The sequence below is a fragment of the Rhinopithecus bieti genome, unplaced genomic scaffold, assembly GCF_001698545.2.
Source record: "Rhinopithecus bieti isolate Rb0 unplaced genomic scaffold, ASM169854v2 scaffold_26813, whole genome shotgun sequence".
In the NCBI taxonomy this organism is placed as follows: Eukaryota; Metazoa; Chordata; class Mammalia; order Primates; family Cercopithecidae; genus Rhinopithecus; species Rhinopithecus bieti.
In genome coordinates this window covers 1,044,054-1,065,231 of record NW_016812144.1, presented here as the reverse complement: position 1 = coordinate 1,065,231, position 21,178 = coordinate 1,044,054, and the positions used below count along the sequence as shown (strand labels likewise).

Below are 21,178 nucleotides of genomic sequence, written 5' to 3'. Positions count from 1 at the left end.
GTTGAAAATACTGTCCTTTCCTCACTGAGTGGTCAGAAAGTCATTTTGTGGATGAAATAAAATAATGTACATGAAGCACCCAACACCATACCTACAGTGGCTTGATAACCGATGGTCCTTTCTTTATCCCCTTATCTGAAATGTAGTTTTAACTACAGCAATTGATTTTAATAATCCCAATAGCAAATACCTGTATAGCACTGTGTGCCAGGCTCTGTTCTAAGTGTTTCACGTATATCAACTCATTTAATTTTCATAACATATATCAGGTAAGTACTGTTGTTTTCACTAGCTTTGGCACCTAGAAGTTAAGTAATTTACCCAAGACCACACAACTAGTAAGTAGTAGAGCCTGTATTTGAACCTAGTTTGGTAGGTAGTTTGGCTCCAGACTCTATGGGTTCATAAACCTAATATCCTCATGTTTGGGGTGATTTTTGATGGCTTAGGCCTGTCATAAGCTTTTCAGTCTAGAGTTTGGTGAATGAAGAACCTAGTTATAACTCCAGCCTTCAGGCCAGGACCTTTCCCGGGTGTTCTCTTGTGATAATAGCACTCCTAGAATGGCTCTGTTGGCTCAGCCCATCTGCTTGGGATGAGAATGTGGTGGTTCTGGTCTCTTCCCATTTCCTGCCAAGGCCCACTTATTCCAGGAGAAATGTAAACCCATTTTCTCTCTGATTTCACAGAAAAGGCAACAGATGGCTCCCTGCAAAGTGAGGATTGGACATTGAATATGGAGATCTGTGACATCATCAATGAGACGGAGGAAGGGTACGTGTGCCCCCCTCTCCTGGGAAGCCTCTCTCAGCTTTTAGGGGCCACGCAAAGCTTGTCAGGGCCTGAGGGTGGCAGGTTTTATTTTTTGTTTTGTGTTCTAGTCTGTTTGGTTTGGCATTGAATAAGCTGACACTCTGAATTATCTGTCCTTTTTGTCTTCATCCCTCCCCCACTTGCCCAGTGGCAGTGCTGGAGGTAGAACAGAGACACCTCTTTTAATCACCTGCTTTTAATCACAAGTAGAAATGAAGCTGCTTGATTACGTGGTTCCCAGTGGCCATTAGTCTCTGCAGCCCAAGTGTCACCTCTTCCCTCCCCTCCTTCCTGGCCTCTGCCTCTCCTTCACAGCCTGTCTCTGCCCTGGTTTGCCAGGAGTCAAAAGCACCACAGTGTCCATGGAGAGAGGTCCAGGGCATGGAGCAGACGCAGCCGAGAGTGGGAAAGCAGCATGAGTGGACTTAGACCATGTTGCCCCTCCTGCATTCCTGCACTGCTGGATCCGTTCCTGTTGTTATTTCCTGTATCCTCTTCTTTTGTTTTATAGCTGCACTCGATTTGTACTTCCTCCAAATTGGTCTGTATTTAGCCCGCTGTCCATACCACTAACGCTTACTTTACTGTAGCCATGCCCTCTTAAAACATTTTCAGAGTGGCAAGGAGAGCAGCTGGGACTCAGGCATCCCTGGGCTGGCATCTCAGCACTATCACTCTAGCCTTGCCATGTGTGAACTGGGGACCAGCCTCTCAAGCTTGGTCCTGTTTTCATGCAGCAAGTATTTCTCGAATGACTACCTTGTGCCAGGCCTATTGTAAATACTGAGGACACAGCAGTGAACAAGATAGATTCCTTCCTGTTGAGGAGCTACCATTCTAGAGTAGTAGGGAGGCAGGCCATAAACAAGATAATTAAACATATAACCTGGTCAGGTGAGGACAAGACTGTGGAAGGGAGATGGGGAGAGAGGAGGCTGGGAATTAGTAATTTTAAATAGAGTTATCAAGAAAAGTCTTGGCTGGGTTGGGTGGCTCACATCTGTAATCCTAGCACTTTGGGAGGCCAAGGTGGGCTAGTCGCTTGAGCCTAGGAATTCGAGACCAGCCTGGGGAACACGGTTGAATCTTGTATTTACAAAAAATACAAAAGTTAGCCAGGCATGGTGGTGCATATCTGTAGTCCCAGCTACTTGGGAGGCTGAGGTGGGAGGATCACTTGAGCCCAGGAGGTCGAGACTGCAGTGAGCCATGAGCATGCCACTGCACTCCAGTTTTGGTGACAGAGAAAAACCCTGTCTCAAAAAGAAAAAACAACAGAAAAGTCTCCTTTAGAAGGTGATATTGAACAAAGAGTTAAAGGAGATGAGGGAGTAGGGGGTGAGGATTATACAAGGGAAGAACTGTCAAGGCTCATGGAACAGCAAACCCAGAAGTCCTGGGACAGAGGGTGTCTGATGTGTTTGAGAAATAGCAAGGTGGCGAATGGGCCCGGAGTGGAGTGGTCAAAGAAGAGGGTACCTGGAGACGAAGTTAGTGACATATTGGGGATCCAGATAATGCAGGGCCATGTAGAACCAGAGCGACTCTGGCTTCAACCTTTTTGGAGATTCAAGCAGAGGAGTGGTATGTTCCCACTCTTATTGGAAAGAGGTCACTCAGTCTGTTTGTTCAGAGTGGTCTGGCTGGGGGCAGGCCAAGGACAGATGCAGAAAACCCAGCGACAGCCTGGCGTAGTGGCATGCACCTGTAATCCCAGCACTGTACGAGGCTGAGGCAGGAAGATTGCTTACACCTAGGAGTTCAAGGCTGTGATGAACTAGGATGGTGTCACTGCATTCTAGTCTGAGGGACAGAGTAAGACTCTGTCTCTAAAAAGAAAAAGAAAAGAAGAAAGAAAACCCAGTGAGGAGGTTATCACAGTAATACTGGTGTGAGATGATGGTTAAAGTGATGGGATTCTGAATGTGTTAGAAGGTAGAACCAATGGAATTGGCAGACATGGGAAAGGAATGAAGAGTCAAGGGAAATTGCAAGGTTCAGGGCCTGAACAGCCGTGGGATGGAGCTGCTGTTTCCTGAGGTGGAACAGGCTGGGGAGCAGAGATCAGGAGTAGATCTGTGCTGCCAGCCAAGCTCCTGGAAGATGTGACAGGGAACTGCACGGGGAACTTGAGTTGGGGGCAGTGGCCTGCACTGGATGAAAATGTGGGAGTCTTTGGTGAAAGGTGGCATATTTTCACCAGCTAAATACAGGTGATCAACTTGGTACCTGGCACACAGATGTGACTCACAGACAGTTGTTAGGGACTACACATCTCTAATCCCATCATCACCGAGCTCAGAGTGGCTACCTTCCTCACGTCCTCCTCACACACCACTCATTCACTTGTTTGTCCAGTCATCCAGCCATGTTTACTGACCCCCAGGGGTGGAGGTATAGCAGCTGCAGGATGCCAAGGTGAATGTTCCAGCCCGCCCTTGAAGGCTCACCTGGCAGGACTGGGAAGGGCTGTGGCCAAGGCCTGTCCCTGATACCATGGTCCCAGAGGGAAAGGTGGGTACAGATGCCTCGTGGAGGGGCTGTCTTCCAGGATGGCAGGAGAAATGTGTCCTGTAGCCAAGGGTGACGTCAAAAGGGCCAGTATGTCAAGGGATACAAGTGGTCTAGGGTAGACAGGGTGATGTTGGGGGAGCGGGAGGGTCTGGAATCCAGCTGGAAAGGTAGTCAGGGTCAGGTGCTGCATTCTCTGGTGTCTGCGCTTTATCCTAGAGGTGGACCTCTGCTTCGGCCCCTTCCCTCCTGTCCCTTCCTGCTGCTGAACGAGCAAGTTGATCCCTTGCTAACAAGTCTTCAGGGCCTTCACAGGCACTTAGGGTAAAAACCCTAACCAGTACTCTCCTGAGGAGCCCCAGACCCCTTGGCAGCTCTGCTTTGAGCTCTTCAACCCTGCTGATCTTTCAGCTCCTTGAATTTTCCACATTCCTGGGCCCAGCTTGAAATTCTCTACAGATTTGAGCAATATACAAATATGTTGGCAACTCTTATCTTCTAGTGAATTGCTCAAATATCTCTATGGCTTGAGGTCAGGAAGCCCAGGAACCCCAGGAGCTTCCTCATTTTGAAGGGGCCGTGCCTTCTTTTTCAAATCCTCAATTCCCAGAAGGTTGGTCACACACATCTTCCTCTTCAAGTGGCTAAATCTCCTGTTGCTACCTTTTTGACTGAGAGCACCTCAGTGATTCCTGAGAATGTTTTCTCCTTGCTTCTGCTGTGAGGTGTCTCAAAATCTCTTCCTAGCCAGGTGCAGTGGCTCATGCCTGTAGTCCCAGCTATTCGGGAGGTTGAGGCGGGAGGATTGCTTGAGCCCAGGTGTTTGAGACCAGCCTAGGAGACCCCATATCTTAAAAAAAAAATCTCTTCCTAAGTGGAAGAAACTCCCACAAGTTGGACTGACGGTCGGGCGCCCCACCCATCCCTTTGTGCTCTCCCTGAAGGGCCTCTGACCTGCTGTCCCTTCTGTTCTCGTCACCTCTCGCTAAGTAGAGCCCGTCATTCACTGGATCTCTCAGTTTGAATCTCATTTCCCTAACCCCCTTCCCTCCTGATTTGGACAAGTCCTCTGTTGTATGATTTCATAACCTGTGTTGTACTGATGCTCATCACAGTTTAGACTTAGAGTTCTGTGGGATGGTTGTTAGTGTCTGTCTTGCCCTGCAACCCCCACAAGGCTGTGAGCTCCATGAAGACAGGATTGCCATCTGTTTTACTTACCATTTTGTCCCTAGCACCTAGCACAATGCATTTGATTAGCTGTTAATAAATATTTGTTAAATAAGTGAATAAATGAGTGAAGTCTCTAAGGCACTCACAGTCTGATGAGGAATACAGGCATATAAACATAAGCATAACACAGCATAACAAGTGCTGGGTGGGGGGCAGGGAGAGAGAGAAAAGCTATGTATAGCTACAGAGACTAGTACAGTGGCAATGGTCAGCCTTGGGACTTTTGGCAGCAAAGCCTTCTTGGAGGAAGTGACACCAGACTGGAGTCTTACAGAGTGCCAGGTTATCAGCCAGATGAGGCAGGTGGATAAAGGGGAGGAAGGTGGACACCCCAGGCTGGAGCAGTCCTAGGTCACCACTCACTTATTGTGCTATCCTGCGTGAGTTACTTCATCTCCCTGTGTCTGTGTCCTGTTTCCTCATTTATAAAATGGGGTTGCCAATAATACCTACCTCATAGGGTTGTTAACGAGAATTAAAGGACTAAATATATATGAAGTATCTGGCTACATAACTGTATCTTCATATCCATACTATATATATGGATTTACTATTTCCCTTTAAAGATTTCCATTGCCCTTCACTTTTGTCATCAGTTTCATTTGGGTGTCAGTTATCTGCCCAGTCTTGCTGACGATCTCTGTGGATTCACTGCCCTTACCCTCTCTGCCATCTCTGAGCACTTGCCATGTGCCAGGCCCTGTGTCCAGCCCTGCAGTGCCTCATCACAAGCAGCGCCCCCTCCCCCCAGCAGTTCTATATGGTAGTGACAGCCTGTTTCAGTGCTAAGGAAACTGAGGCTGAGTAGTTTGGTCACTTGCCAAAGGCCTTGCAGCACAGCTTGGAAGGGCACATGCAGGATCCAAGCACAGGCTCACCTGGCCACAGCCACTGAAGTGCTGCCTATACTTCTTGTATTTGTACAATGCTTTACCAATGGGAGGCTGTGGCCCTGGTGGGTGCAGATTGGTAAACTGCCCCAAAGGCCTCTCCTTGGACTTTCCCTAATGTCCAGAGCTGAAATCACCATCGGCCTGAGGAATGCAGATGCCTAAGGCCTTGTGTGACAGTCCTTCAGGCATTAACCAGGAGTGGCTGACTGAATAACCTACCTGAGACTCTTTTTATTTATTTATTTTTGAGATGGAGTTTTGCTCTTGTTGCCCAGGTTGGAGTGCAATGGTGCGATCTCAGCTCACCACAGCCACTGCCTCCCAGACTTAAGCAATTCTCCTGCCTCAGCCTCCTGAGTAGCTGGGATTACAGGTGTGCACCACCATGCCCAGCTAATTTTGTATTTTTAGTAGAGACAGGGTTTCACTATGTTGGCCAGGCTGGTCTTGAACTCCTGACCTCAGGTAATCCGCCTGCCTTGGCCTCCCAAAGTGCTGGGATTACAGGCGTGAGCCGCAGCACCCAGCTGGGACTGTTTTAGACTCTGTTTTCCAGGCCTCACCCCAGATCTACCCAGTGAAGTCACAGCTTGCGGATTTGGGAATTGCACTCCAGGTGACTCGGATGTGCAGCTCTCATGAGGACCGCCTGACCTGGGTCGTTTTCATGGCCATCTCTGGACCCTCCTCAGCTCATAGAATCTTTGTCTGTGTTCTACCTTCTAAGCTGGAGAGGGCACAGAGGAGAAACTGAAGACATGCAATAGGGCAAGATAATAATGGGGAGGGGGTATTCCGGGTGATGGCAGAGGGGTAGCTGTGTCCTCCTTGGGGGTGATGAGGAGAAAACTTTTCCAGAGAGTAGTTCTGAAGCTGAAGGACATTATAAAGGCTGTGGCTGGAGGGGTGACAGGAGGCTTGTTTGGGGATCAGGGAAGAGTTCTTATAAGTCTAGGGTCCAGGGAGACTTTGAGGAGCCTGATCATGGCCCAGAGGCCAGATCACAAGGCTGTGAGCACTGCATGAGGAGCCTGACCTTTCCCCAGAAAGCTGGTAGGGCTTGGTGCCATCTCAACACAGGCCGCTGATTCTTCCTGATCCTTTCTTTCTGCTCCCTCTTGGCTCTTGACACATGCTTCTGTCTCTTCTCCTGGTTTCCAACTCCACACTATCTAATCTGCTGCAGCTTCTTGAAACTTTGTGATTCCTTTGACATGACTTTGATCCTCCTCTCTGAAGCTTCTCCCCCGGGGAGAGAGATAAATACTTGCTTTTGTGCTCACCCATCACTCTCAGCCAGTACTTCCCAGAGCCTGTGGATGAATTTTCATTTTAAACCTCATCCAGGAACCTGCTGACTGTCTGATTTCCCACCCTGTGGCCCCCACACCAGGAGAGCCCTGAGTATGCTGGTCCTCCGCCAGCCAGAAGTGATTGCAGCCCTGAGGTGCTCTTCCTATTTTCCTGTTCCATGGAAGTTCAAGAGGACAGAAGAGAGACAGGACTGAGGGTTGTGGCAGCTGTGGGTCAGGGACAGCGGTGGTTTGGCAGAGCCTTGGAGAGAGGATATCAGTCCATGCTCTTGGCCAGTAGCCACAGAATTTCATCAGCTCTCAGGCCACAAACAGCCCTCAAAGCAGAGAGCCGGTTAAGTCCCGTATTTGCAGAAATCAGCATCCCCTTTTGGAAATGGCAGCCATACTACAGACATAGTTGGCCTTGGGCCCAGTCCCCATGGAGCCTTGTGTCTGTCTCATCAGCCCTTTGACCCAGGGGCCAAGAATTCCTGCAGGGCAGCCATATGTCAAGCTGGGAAGGGGAAACAGGTGATTCAGGGTATTTTAAAATTTTCTTTCAGAAGCCTTGCTCCTTTCACTTTCTTCCTTTTTTTTTTTTTTTTTTTTTTGAGATGGAGTCTGCACTCTGTCACCCAGGCAGGAGAAGTGCAGATGGCATGAAACTTGAGCATCCTGCTACGCTCCACCTCGCCAGGGTTTCGAAGTGATTCTCGCTGGCCTCAGCCTCCAGAGTAGCTGGGAACTGCAGGCGACACACCACCTATGCCCCAGCTAATTGTTTGTTGTATTTTGCTAGTTAGAGAGGGACAGGTTTTCACCATGGTTGGCGTGCAGGCTGTCGCTTGAACTGACTGAACTACTGACCTCAAGTGATCTACCCACCTCGGCCTCCCAAAGTGCTGGGATTACAGGAATGAGCCATAGTGCTGGGCACACTTTCTCTTTTTTAATTTTCTGGAGATGGAGTTTCGCTCTTATCACCAGGCTAGAGTACAATGGCGTGATCTCAGCTCACTGCAGCCTCCGTCTCCCAGGTTCAAGTGATTCTCCTGCCTCAGCCTCCCAAGTAGCTGGGATTACAGGCAGCTGCCACCACACCCAGCTAGTTTTTGTATTTTTTAGTAGAGGCAGGGTTTCACCATGTTGGCCAGGCTGGTCTTGAACTCCTGTCCTCAGGTGATCCACCCGCCTTGGCCTCCCAAAATGCTGGGATTACAGGTGTGAGCCACTGCGCCCGGCCCAGTTTCTCTTAAATTAAGCTGATTAGCAGAATATCAACCCTTTCCCCTCCTCGACTTCCTCATACACATTTGAAGGGGCCTTTTCATTTGGTAAATAGAGTATAAATGTTTTAAAACTGTAGGAATAGGAGATCCCTGACTTACAAACATTCAAGCTGGGAAAGACCAGTATATTGACACATAGATTAGTGGAAGGCTGGAACCCACGTGTGATAGCAAAGGGCTGGCCCACAGCCAGACTAGGGGCTCTTCAGAGCATAGGGTAATGGGTCTGCACAGGGGCTTTGTGCCAGGGGCAGCTCCTAGGCCCACAGCTTTGTTGAATCCTGAGTTAGAATAAATTAAATTACATGTTAGACACAAGACCTACACGTAATATGTATACTTAGAGGGCTGGCTGGGAATCCTAACTCTAAGGTATAACAGTAATTAAGGAAGAACTCACTCCAACTTCCAAACAACTCCACTCCAACTTTTGGACATGGCCCATTTGTGAACTGAGTACTGAATATAATTCTACAAGATTTTCTCTGGGAATCCACCTCAGATCTGTCACCTAACAACACAAAACTTGTTGGGTTTTAGGGAGACTCACTTAAACTTTCTCTGGGAAAAGGAGTTCCATGGAATTCAGGAAGAGCTGGGCATCCAGGGCTCACAAGTACCTAGCACTCTCTCTATCTCTCTTATGGTTTCTCTGGAAAAACTCTCTTCTGTGTACCCACACACCAGTGGGTTAGTTATGGTTTTGAATAAGTAATACTTGCGTGTGATACAGAATTCAAAAGGTCCGCAAAAAGGCAGTCCAGGAAAAAACCTTCCTCCCCCTTTTGTTCCCTTCCTTAGGGGCAGCCACAGTTACCAGGTTGTTATAGCTCCTTCTAGAGAGTCTCTTCCTTACGCTGGCATGTGTACGTTTGCTTTCCTTCTATAACTCAACTAATAGCAAGCTTTGTACACTGTTATGCAAAGAACTTTATGCACATGTCTTTGAGTTTGGTTCATATTGGTACATGAGTTTCTTTATTCTTTTTTTGCAGCTGCATAGTATTCCATTGTGTCAATGGTTTAATTTAACCTGTTGTGTATTGATGGACATTCAGTTTGTTCCCAATCTTTTACATTTACAAACATGCTGCAGCCAGCGAATAGTCTTGCATATATGCTAGTTCACGTATCTGTAGGATCGTGTCCTCAAGTGAGATTGTAAGTATCTTTATATGTCTGTTCTTTTTTCCAGGCCAAAGGATGCCATTCGAGCCCTGAAGAAGCGGCTCAATGGGAACCGGAACTACAGAGAGGTGATGCTGGCATTAACAGTGAGTGCTATTCTCCTTGGGGAGAGAAGTCATCTGGGGAACTCCTTGCTCCTGGCCTTGCCCCCCTCACAGGGCCTTCCCTCTGCCCACTCAGCACAACCTCTGAATGGCTTGGTGCCTGGACCACTGGAGTCCAGCAAAGCCTTCTGGTATTACCTTTGGGTTTTCGTGTCCTCTGAAACAGGGAGTAATGAGCTTCAGTTTGGTATATGTATACCAGGAGAAGATAAGGTATGTGCAGTGCTGTCAGGTACAGAAGACCAGAGCAGAGGAGCTAAAGGTTTTGGGTGGGTCCCTTTTCTGCCACCAGCCTGCTCTGAGACTGAGACCAACTCCTTCTCTAGATATCAGTTTCCTCTTTATAAAAATGTTGGCCAGGCGCGGTGGGTCACGCCTGTAATCCCAGCACTTTGGGAGGCCAAAGCAGGACGATCACAAGGTCAGGAATTCAAGACCAGCCTGGCCAACATAGTGAAACTCCGTCTCTACTAAAACTACAAAAATTAGCCAGGCATGGTGGTGCGTGCCTGTAGTCCCACCTACTCGGGAGTCTGAGACAGGAGAATCGCTTGAATCCAGGAGGTGGAGGTTGCAGTGAGCTGAGATTGCACCACTGCACTCCAGCTTGGGCAACAGAGTGAGACTATGTCTTAAAAAAAAAAAAAAAAGGTCCACCTATTGAGTATCTGTCCCTGCCCCTGCCTGGGACTGTGCTGAGCTTTTTGGACATTAATGAAGATGTTTACAACCACCATTCAAAAGAGATTTCACTATCCCCCTCATACAGATGAGGAAACTGAGGCTCAGAGAGGTCTGGAGGTTTACTCAGCCTTCACAGCTAGTGAGGTACCGAGCTATGGATTGCCATCATAAAGTGGTCTTTCGCATGGGTAAAAACTGAAAATAGCTACAAAGACTCTTGAAAAAGTCAGCCAAGTGATTTTTTTCAGGAAGGAACAGACCAGATTTGTGCCCTTACCAAAGCTGTCAGAGAATTTAAAGACGACTTCAGGTGTTATTTCTGTCTTGAGAACTAACGGTTTTTCAGATGTGGCAAAATCTGGGCCACAGTGAGTTCTTAAAATAGAAACTGTAACAGGTCACCAGGTCGACTTCTCTGGGGCTTTGAAATAGTAGGTTATTTTTCCAAAACAACTATGTTTCCTTTTAAAGCAGAGAACCTGTTTGGATTTTTTGCCCAAGCGAAACCCCAAAACTTATTAAAAGAGTTCTACCAGGGAATTGGGATTTGAATAATAAAGGAGAAAAGACTGGTTGAGAAATAGGGAATTGAAGCTTTTATTTATTTATTTTCTCAGAATTTGAGCCACAGCATCCACTAAACCAGGAGTAATGCCCAAAACGAATGGCTTTCAATAACTCATATCACCAGGGAATTAGCTCTAATATGTCAGGGCATTTTACTGCTATCTAAAACTTCTCCATTTACACACCCAACTTCATGGTAATCGTGTTGGATGAAAATTTTTCTAAAGTGAACTCTGCGTTTACTTGCCTTCCTCTAGCAGGGCATGATGGACACTGCTTGACACTTTGACCTTTCCTGTGGGTTAGGTCTTCACTACAAACCCAGCCATGCCTTTGGGAGGCCTGTGAAATGCACAGGGCTGCCGTCCGAGGCCCCATCCTAGCACACTTTGCATGGTCTTGCGTCTGCTGATAGGGCTTCACTTACTCTGTTAGTCTCTTTCAGTCCTCCTGTTTCCTGTGGCCCTTTCCTGACTTCATGTCTGTACCCACCAAGATTGTTAATATTTACCCAAAATAAGTTAGTAAGAAGCCCTAAGGGGCTCTCTGCTTGTGTCTTCGTTTGTGGACTTAAACATCATTTCTGATTGCTTAGAGGCCCTTTTTGCTTTCTCTATGGCTTTTGGCTTCATTCTGGAAAATTACCACTGTATGTTTCATGCCTTTCAACCCATAGGGACAAATCTGCCAGGGTCCTATTTGGCAGGGTGGCCTAAAGTGGCTCTTGCCAGCCCAGGGAGGACCTCCTATATCTCCTGCTCAGATAGGCTTTGGGGCTGCTCTGTGACACGTGCATCTCTGTCCAGGGCACTTCCAAGGCCAGGCTGGAACACACTGACCTTGAGGACTGCTGTGCAGGAGAAACTAAGCATGTATTTCCCTAAAGGCAGGCAGTGGTTCCTGCCCACTGCTGCTCTGAGAGTGGAGTGGAGCCCCAGACTGCCCCACTCCTCAGACCTATGCCTCTTTTTCCAATTCTCTTTCCTACTCACAATTGCAGCCTCGCCTTTCCCACCTGCTTCTCACAAAATAAAGCATACTTCTTCCCATCTGCCTTGACCCCAACACCCCACTGCCTGAGTTGGGAGGAAGGTTTTAGAGAATCCTAGAGAGAAGGGTGTCTGTAAGGCCCTTGAGGGCAGAAAGAACCCCTCTAGTTCATCTCAGTGCCCCCATGGATCACTGCGAGAGAGTGAATGCCAGTTACCTCATGGTTACCAGAATCAGGCACAAGCAGAGACTCAGAAAGGAAAATGCCTCCTTGGCTCAGTAAAACCTATGGTTGCTCAGAGGCCCTGAGGGTGCTAACCTCCAGAGTCTTCCTTGGCAAGCCCACAGGAACCCGGGGCCTCCTAAGGTGCAGCCAGCAGCGAGGCAAGGAACGATTCTGGCTGGTTGCGGAGCTGCCTGGCATGGGATTCCCAGCTTTGGCCTCCTAGGTTAAGTTACATGGTACCGCTAATCCTCCGCTTCCTCATCTCTAAAATGGGATGGTTCCCTCCTTACAGGGTTATTTCAAGGACCAAATGAGGGAACAGTAAATCTAACACGTGTTGCTTGTCATGTGAGGCACTCTCAGCTGATGTGGCTGCTTGGAGGAAAGCTGTGAGGGAGGGATGGCCCTGTGGCCTCAAGGTGGGTAAGGAGACTGGGGCTCCAGAGAAGGCTGATCACAGCTCCTGTGCTCCTTCTGGCACTGACTGACAATTTGTACCTAGATCAATGTCTTCATCTTTCTAAACCGCTTAACTCTAAAACATGGGATATTAAGGTCCACTTAAGGAGAAGTAATTAGTTGTGAGAATTGGATAACATTCCATATGTTATGGAAGGATCTCTCATAGTGCCTGGCATATAGTCGCATTCAGTCAGTGTTCCAGTTATGGACCTTTCTTTACAGCTGTGATTTGTCCAGGTAAAGCCCAGTTGCTTGGACCCAGCCCTGTGGGATGGCTATGGAAGTTAACCAGTGGTTGGATTAGTTTGAGCAAACGAGAATAACTGAGGTAGTCAGAAATGTTCCCTGTTGCTGGTGACATCGTTTTGAGGAGGCATTCCCCAGTTAGCAGACTGTGGCACTGGGGGCTGGTGGCATGGGAAGAGCCAGGTAATCCTATGGATTGGTTTACAGAGTGCTGGGAAGTTCAGAGAGCTCCTCCCAGTTAGTACCTCCGAATTCCAAGAGGCTACACACCTGTCCTATGGGAGGATAAGAGGCCATCCTCTTCCTCGTGTGTACAGCAGCCTTCTGGATAGTAATCATGTAATCACGTAATCATGGTCATCAGTTATTGGGCACCTCCCCTATACAGGATGCTTTGCTAGGTGCATTATTTTATGTATGTATGTATGTATGTATGTATGTATGTATGTATGTATGTATGTTTTTGAGACAGAGTTTTGTTCTGTTTCCTGAGCTGGAGTGCAATGGCACAATCTCGGCTCACTGCAACCTCTGCCTCCCAGGTTCAAGCGATTCTCCTGCCTCAACCTCCCAAGTAGCTGGGATTGGTGGCACGTGCCACCAAGCCTGGGTAGTTTTTGTATTTGTAGTAGAGGCAGGGCTTCGCCATGTTGACCAGGCTGGTCTTGAACTCCTGACCTCAGGTGATCTGCCCACCTTGGCCTCTGAAAGTGCTGGGATTACAGGCATGAGCCACTACACCTGGCTTATGCTTTAAATGTATTCTTGCTCATCTTTCCAACTGTCTTGCAAAGGAGAGCTCATCATCTCTGCTTTACAGATGAGGATGCTGAGGCTCAGAAAGGTCTGTCCTGGGCCATTCAGGGAGAAAGTGGTAGAGCTGAGATTCGAGCCCTCACTGACCATCTGGCCATAACCAGTATGCTGGCTTTTCTGAGCAGCTAAAGCCTGTGTCACTCATTTTCCCAGATAAGGGAGGAGCAGGCAGGGTCTGAATCGAACATGGACATTAAAGTCACCTGGCAGCTGAGGTTCATAAACCATTTGTCAAGAGTGGAAAATCCTTTGTCATTGCCAATTTTGGTTACAGAAGCAGGGTTGAGTGGGGGATGTGTGTGCGCATTTGCTTTCTCACATATAAGGGCCAGTAACTCACGAAGCAATTCAAGCTGTCATAGCAGCCTCCTCTTGTGACAGAGCCCATGTCCCATTGGCTAATGCCTCATACCCAGAGGCCCAGAGAGAGGAGTTAAAAATGCTAATTTTCAGGGACCGCTCAGTCATTTTGATCCCATTAAAACACTAGCATCCTTCTCATGCAAAACTGGTGCCTCAATTACCAACTAATTGCCTGATTATTGTGCAGGGACAGGAGACTTCAGTCAGTAAGGGGCTGCTGTCATCCCTGGAGAATGGAGTGTGGGAATGCGTGTGCCATGCAGGTTTGGCTGTGGAGGAGACGTGTCAGAAAGCTGATCTAGGAGCAAGACAGAGGGGGTCGTGGAAACTCAGCTGCGCTCCTCAGTTCCCAGTGTGTTCTCCAGCTCCCACTGGGGTGACCCCTCTCCTTCCCTCCCCACATCAGGTGCTGGAGACATGTGTGAAGAACTGTGGCCACCGCTTCCACATCCTTGTGGCCAACCGAGATTTCATCGACAGTGTTCTGGTCAAAATTATCTCTCCCAAGAACAACCCTCCCACCATTGTACAGGACAAAGTGCTTGCTCTGATCCAGGTAGGTTGGACCCCTTGCCCAATTTGTTGGGACACAGTAAGATGAAATCTCTTATTTATGAGTCCTCATGCTCTCCCACCATTTGGAGGGAAAAAAAATGGAGGCTTCTACATTTAAATATTTGGTGCAAAATACTTAAAAAAAATTATCATCCCACTGGAATTAAATTCTAATTGATGGCTCTCCAGCCAGTTGACAGAGCCTTCCTGAAGCTTTCTGGGTGCCGTCCCTCTGCTGCCCATAAAGTCAGGTAGGGTGGCCTCAACAGGCCTTCTGAGAAAATGTGGAGTAGGAAGAAACATGTTGGAGCTACATGCGGGTTTGGTGAGGTCACAGGGCAGGGGCCAACTCTGGGTCAGGCACAGCAAGGTGGGGGCCTGGGGATGGTTTTAAGGGATGTTTCACTGAGGAGATGACATTTCTGTTGGACCCTGAAGAATGATGGGGAGTTTGGTGGAAAAGTCAGTGTGAGAGACATCACAGGCAGGGAGAATAGCATGTGCAAAGGCCCAGATGCATCAAAGAGAGCAGCTAGCATATTTGGGTTGTATTTGTTATCACTCGCTCTGTTACGAAATTACCTCAAAATGTAGCTTCAAACAGAAAATGTTCATTATCTCTTAGTTTCTGTGGGCCAGGAATTCAGGAGCAGCTGGCTGGGCAATTCTGGCTTGGAGTCTCTCTTGAGGTTGCATTGTCTAAAGGCTCGACTATAGCTGGAGGTTTCACTTCCACCGTGGTGCACCCACATGGCTGTTGGCAGGAAGCCTCAGTTCCTTGATGACTATTGTCAAGAGACCTGAGTTTATCACCATGTGGACATCAAGATTAGGTCTTGATGACCTAGCCTTGGAAGTCACATACCATCTTTTCTGTTATGTTCTATTTGTTAGAAGGGAGTCACCAGGCCTAGCCTAAGAGTAGGGGAAATAAACTCCATCTCTTGAAGAAAATAGGATCAAGGAATTTGTGGACATGTTGTAAAGACCACTGTGTGGGGAAGGCGGTGTAATGAAGAATGTTGGGGGCAGGGCTTGGGGCGGGGGAGCAGGCAGGAGATAGGGCCAGAAGGATGCCCAGAGGCCGGTGGCCATCATGCTGAGGAGCCGTGCTTGGTCCTGTAGGCAGTGGGAAGCCATCGAAGGGCTCTGTGCTGGGGTGTATGCAGACCTGGGTTTTAGACAGAGCACGTGGTGACAGGGCAGAAGGCACGTAAGTCAACAGGCACATCCAGCCTGAGTGATTAGTGCCATGGCAGAGGCAAGACAAGGGCCTGCGGGAGCCAAGAGGAGAGACCAACCCAGGACTGGGCGTGGAGCTCCAGCAAGGCCACAGGGAGGCAGCCAGGCAGAGGCAGCGGAGAATTCAGGAAGTGGAGTACCAGGGCAGTCCGGGCTCTCAGATGGGTCAGGTGTGCAGCTGAAGAGGAGCCTCTGTCCATTCCCTGTGCTCACTTCCTTCTGCCTGAAACGTCCTTCCCCAGCTTTCAGAACAGTGACTCTTCCTCATTCACATGTGCCTCGGAGGCCTCCGTCTGGTTTTAAGCACACATCCTCTCTGTCTCACATCATCCTTTTTTGTGGTCTTCAAGACTAGCTTTGCTAACATTTCTTTTGTCTGCCTCACTCTTCTTTCCCTAAGAACCCGGGGACATCGTGTCCCCAGGGTCTAGAGCAGTGTAATGTGTAGAGCGGGTGTTCAGTATTTCTTTATAATGAATGAGTGAATGTAGTTAATTCTGAGGAGCTCTGGGAGGCCTTCCCATGTTTCCCCTAGGGTTGTCCCTCGCCCCCATTCTGCCCACCCAACATCCTTCTTTCTCTCTCTCTCTCTGACACTCACACACACACACACACACACACACACACGCGTGCGCGCGCATGTGCACACGTGCATGTACTTTACCTTCCCCATATACCCCACCCTACCACAGCCCTTCCTTCTGGGGCTGCACTCCCCTACCTCAACACCTCCAGGAATTCATGTTAGGAGAACAAATTGTGGCCTGTCTGGGCCCAGCGGGGTGGCCGGCCCACCCCATGGCAAGCACAGCTATCACAAGGGGTGTGGACTACACTGCCCCTGCTGACTGTGTAGGGACCATGGCTGAGAGCAGACACAGCCTTCTTCACTGACTGTGGCCCACGCCTCTACCCCGAGGATGCCTGTCCTCGCACACCCTGCCCTCACCTCCAAGCTTTCCATTCAGGATCACCCCTCCACACATTCCAGCTCCTCCCAGCTTTCACCTACCCCTGCTGCTAACCTCAGACAGGTATAGTAATTTATGTGGGCATCTACCACCTTATCTGTAAAATGGAACTTGGGGTTCTTGCCTGTCTGCTCTCAACCCTGAGCCCATGAGATCAGCCCATGGTGTGACGTGACCAGCACCATGTTCTGAGGCCTCCCCCTGCTGGCCTGGCAGTAGCAGTGTGTGCTGGCCATGGGGACCTGAGCAGAATGGGGCCTTGAGATGCCTTGCAAGCTTCTGCCTGACTGGACACAGTTTCCTGATCCAGCTGTGAAAAGCATGGGCTTCAGATAAGGGTGCTACTCCTAGATGGGGGTTGATAACCCAGCTGGAGAGTGTTCTTCCTCTCCGGATTTGCAGTGTTCCTGAAGAGCTCTCGCCTTTGGTAACGGCTGCCCAGCAGAGGACAGCAGGCAGCATTCAGCTGTGGGTGGCTTGGCTTCTGTAACGGGGGAACCAATAGAATAAACAGAATCCCTAGCCGTTTCTTTTTTTTAACTTTTAATTGAATTATATATACAGGAAATCACACATAAAAGTGTGTACAACTTGATAAATTTTCACAAACTGAACATGTAACCAGCCCCTGCATCTGGAAACAGAATATGACCACACCCAAAACCTCCCACCTTCTGGATGACCACTTGCCTGAGCTCTCACAGCATAGACGAGTCTTCTCTGTTCCTGAACTGGGTCCAGAGTGCTCTGTTGCCTCTGCTGTGTTTGTGGGTGTCACACACATTATTGCCTGTGATTCTAGGTCTTTTGTTCCCATTGCTGTACCAAGTCCTATTGTGTGAACACGCTGCAGTTTATTTACCCCTCCCACTGTTAATGGGGACTTGGTGTTTGCAGTGTGGGGCTACTGTGAAAAACGCTGCTATGAGCATCTAGCACTTGACTTTTGTTGAGCATATATATTCCTTTTTAATGGGAATATATTAAGTTGAATATGTGAAGGTGCCATCTTTGTTGGTCAAAAATGGCCAAACATTAGCAATTTCACATGTATCCACCTCATACTGAGGTATGAGGTTGCTGGGTGGTGGGGAATGGCCTCCGTGGGGCTCTTGGGTGTTCTCGGTCACCAGCACCCAAGAGTGTTAGTTGCTTCGCATCCTCACCCACACACCCTGTTTTCAATCTTCTTCATTAGAGCATGGAGTAGTATTGCATTGGGTCAACCTTTTTTTAGCCCCTTTGAGAAAGGAAGTACTTTTGTTTGCATGTTGAATATACTTTAGAAAACCTTAAGGCTCCCCAGAGACTCTGACAATTCCCCCAGGAGAGAAAGTGCTGCTTCCAACATGAGACAAAAATGGAGTTGGAGGTGACGGGTCGCTGGCTGCCTTGTCAGCCTGTGAATAGGTGGCAGCTCTCATATCAATGCGGCTAGGCTTAGAGGAGGTTCAGCTAAGTGTGGGCTGCCAGAGCAGTAACAGACTTCTCTGCACCATCGTGGTGTCAGGATGCTTCTTGGTGCTCTTCAGAGAAGTGGGGCAGGGTCAGTCCTGGCCCTACCCTCAGGGAGCCAGCAGTTTAACTGGAAAAACGAAGGTTTGCAGATGACGGAGGGCAAGGGCCCAGCCAGGAAGGACTTAAACTGGCTTTTGACTCTTTGTAGGTTGGGGGTGGAGTGGGATACAGCCTTAACCTTTCCATTCTGAAGAAGTAGATTGAATGTATTAGCACTTGAAAAGCTTTCAAGATAAAGGGGCCACACAGACGTGCCTCCCTAATACCTTCTGCCTCTGAGGCATGGTTGGGGGTCCTGGCAGAGGTAGAACCCATGGCTCTGATTACCAGCTGCTGGCCAAAGCCCACTGCCCCTTTGGTTGCCCTGGGGATGGTGGGAGCAGAGCCGCAGCCAGGTGGAGGGGAAGGGGGAGGTTGGGCTCCACACTAGCTTTTCCAAAGTCCCCCTGTGCCTATAGGGAAATGGTGATAGAGCTCGTCCGTGCACATCTGCCTGCCCCCAGCCCACCTTCTGATTCCCTTTCAGAGTGCCATTCGCAGGCATGGCCAGCCTACCCAGTGGCACGTTCACCATCAGTAGCACCCTGGCCAACTGCAAAGAGAATCCAGCTGATGACTACCCTTCCTTCCCCCACTGCACTCCTTCCCTTCCCGTATGGGGGCTTTCTGTCTTCTGGCTGCCCTGCAGCCATCCGTAGCCACCCCGTCCCCCTCAACCCGCCAAAAGCCAGACCCAGCAGTGTGGTTCTGGGACCTTTTACCAACAGGTGCGAGGGCTCAGTCGGCTTACCCTCACCACAGGGTCTGCCTCTCTGGATGGAGCCGGTCTCCCTGGGAGGATGGGAGGAGAGACACATTGAGAGTGGTGCAGCCTGGTTAGTAGCTTGCTGACACTCACTCCTACCCCCGGGGTACCAAAGACTTCACTTCTGGCAGCTTTCGGCTTCACCCTGACGTTTTCACCTCATGCCTTGGCTGGTGTTTTGGCTTGTGTTCCTTTTTGTTTGCTTACATTAAGTCCCGTTTGTTGAGAAGACAAAAGGATGCCCCACTCTATGCCTTCCCGGAGACTTTCCCTTGAAATTGTTTTCAGGAGCAGAAATGGAGTCATCCTGGCAGAGTCACCTCAGTGTGGTCATGCCTCCCCGGTCCCCCTCCCCATGCCCCAGCAATAGTCTAAAAATACTTTCTTTCCACTGAAAAAAGTGAGCTGACTGAGGTGGGGATGGGAGTGGGGACAGGAGAAGCTGGAGGTGTGTGTTGTTTGAAGACATCAGAGCCTGGTAGCTGGGCTCTCGCCAGATTCTGTGTGGACAGCAGCTCCCTGGGGACCCTGTCACTGGGAATAGGAAGTCTGGTCTTGGGGCATAAGCAGGAGCTGGCAGAAGCTCCCTTCTATCCAAAGGCATCCCAGAGCCCATAGTTTAAATCAGCCATGGTTTATTGGTCTGAAATTTGATGATTCAAAGCTTTGTCAAAACTTTAAGGGGTACAGAAATGAATAGGATATGGTTTATGTTTGTGTCTGGTTTTAGTCTGGGGTTTTGTATACAGTCCAAAGGAATGAAGGAGATCTGAATTGATCTCTTTCCTTTTTTCTCCTCATTAGACCTTCCTCTGGGTCTTCCAAGCCCCTAATCTTGTAGCCACAGGCAGGAAAAGAAGGCTTCCAGTGAGCTGGCCACTTGGCCATTAACCAGCTAGCTCCTGTGACAGGCCCTCAGAGTGTGCCCACACCGCTACATCACTTTGCTTTCTGAAAAGGCAGCTTTAGGGGAGGGTAGCCTGCGCCACCCTCTCTGCTGCTCCCAGGCTTCAGGTTAAGGACTCCAAGAGTGGCCAGACCTCCTGAGGCTTGCCACATCTCCCCTAGGGAGTATCCTCAGCTGGGTCAGCCTTCCAGCATCCCTCCTTTGTCACTGTCGCTTCAGTCTGTTGACAGCCTAAGTGGCCATCTTTCCTCTGTTCTCTGAAATAGGAAAATAAGGATGCTTAGTAACTGTGAGAACTGAATTCAGTTTAACCTGACAAATGTTGACTGACTGCCTTCTCTGGACAAGGGTGAGAGAGACTCGGTGTCTGCCTTCAACAGGTATCTGGGCCGGGTGCAGTTGGCTCATGTCTGTAACCCCAGTACTTTGGGAGGCCAAGGTGGGTGCATCTCTTGAGTCCAGGAGTTCAAGACCAGCCTAGGCCACATGATGAAACCCCATTTCTACAAAAACTACAAAAATTAGCCGGGCATGGTGGCACCTGCTTGTAGTCCCAGCTACTCTGGAGGCTAAAGTGGAAAGATTGCTTGAGCCTGGAGGCAGAGGTTGCAGTGAGCCAAGATGGCGCCACCATTATACTCCAGCCTAGGGGACAGAGCAAGACCCTGTCTTGCTCTGACCCATGCCCAATTATTGAGGCATGTCCCAAGAAGATGCTAGGGACACACAGCATCTCTGGATGTCTCCCAGCTCTCCGTTTTCACATATGAATGGGAGACACCCAGAGATGAAAGATACCCAGAGCTGCGTTTTTTCAGAGACGCCCCTGCACCCTGTTTTTTCCTTCGTTGGCGTCAGAATCCTATTCAATAATCTGCTCTGTTAGCAGCCATCTCATCCAGTCTGCACGGAGGTCCCAGATAGGGGTTGGAATTGTGGCAGGTGGGAAGCGGGTACATTAGCCAAGACTACTTGATTGCAAACAACAGATGCCAACTCCAGCTTGCCTAGGCAAAGAGAAGAGTTTGTCATGACAGGGCAGGGTCTCCCAGAAGTCCAGGTCACCCAGCCCTGGGAAGGGACAAAAAAGATCAGGTAGGCCTTCCAAATCCTCTCTTGTACATCTGCACCTCTGAGCACTCTAGCTGCTCCTTCTGGAGAACATAGGCAGTCTCTGCTTCCAGTCCTGTGCTGGCACATGGCCCTGGAGTTACAGAGGACAATTCTGCCTACCCAGTGAGAACAACCCAGCTCCTAGTGCTGCTGAGTTCCTGGAAGGAGGAGCATCTGATTGGCCCAAGTTCGGTATGCATTTCCCTCCCACTACAGCCTGTCTCTGTGAACATGGAAGCAGAGTGCCTTAGAAAGTATAGTCCCAGCTACTCGGGAGGCTGAGGCAGGAGAATGGCGTGAACCCGGGAGGCGGAGCTTGCAGTGAGCTGAGATCCGGCCACTGCACTCCAGCCTGGGCGACAGAGCGAGACTCCGTCTCAAAAAAAA

General features: G+C 49.2%; 1 protein-coding gene across 12 annotated transcripts in view; it reads left to right on the top strand.

Moving 5' to 3' along the window:
- The window catches only part of TOM1L2 (target of myb1 like 2 membrane trafficking protein), a 134,413-nt gene that overhangs the window by 68,453 nt on the left and 44,782 nt on the right, over positions 1–21,178 (top strand). For 9 of the 12 annotated variants that reach the window (XR_001889857.1, XM_017895583.1, XM_017895580.1 and 6 more), the window contains exons 2-4: positions 690–774; positions 9,230–9,308; positions 14,087–14,236. Coding sequence is in view for 11 of the 12 variants with exons in the window: in XM_017895583.1 (XP_017751072.1) it covers positions 690–774; positions 9,230–9,308; positions 14,087–14,236 (314 nt within the window). In the remaining variant the exon portion in view is untranslated. The remainder of the gene's footprint in view (positions 1–689; positions 775–9,229; positions 9,309–14,086; positions 14,237–21,178) is intronic. The other 3 variants (XM_017895585.1, XM_017895581.1, XM_017895584.1) reach the window with 2 other exon arrangements.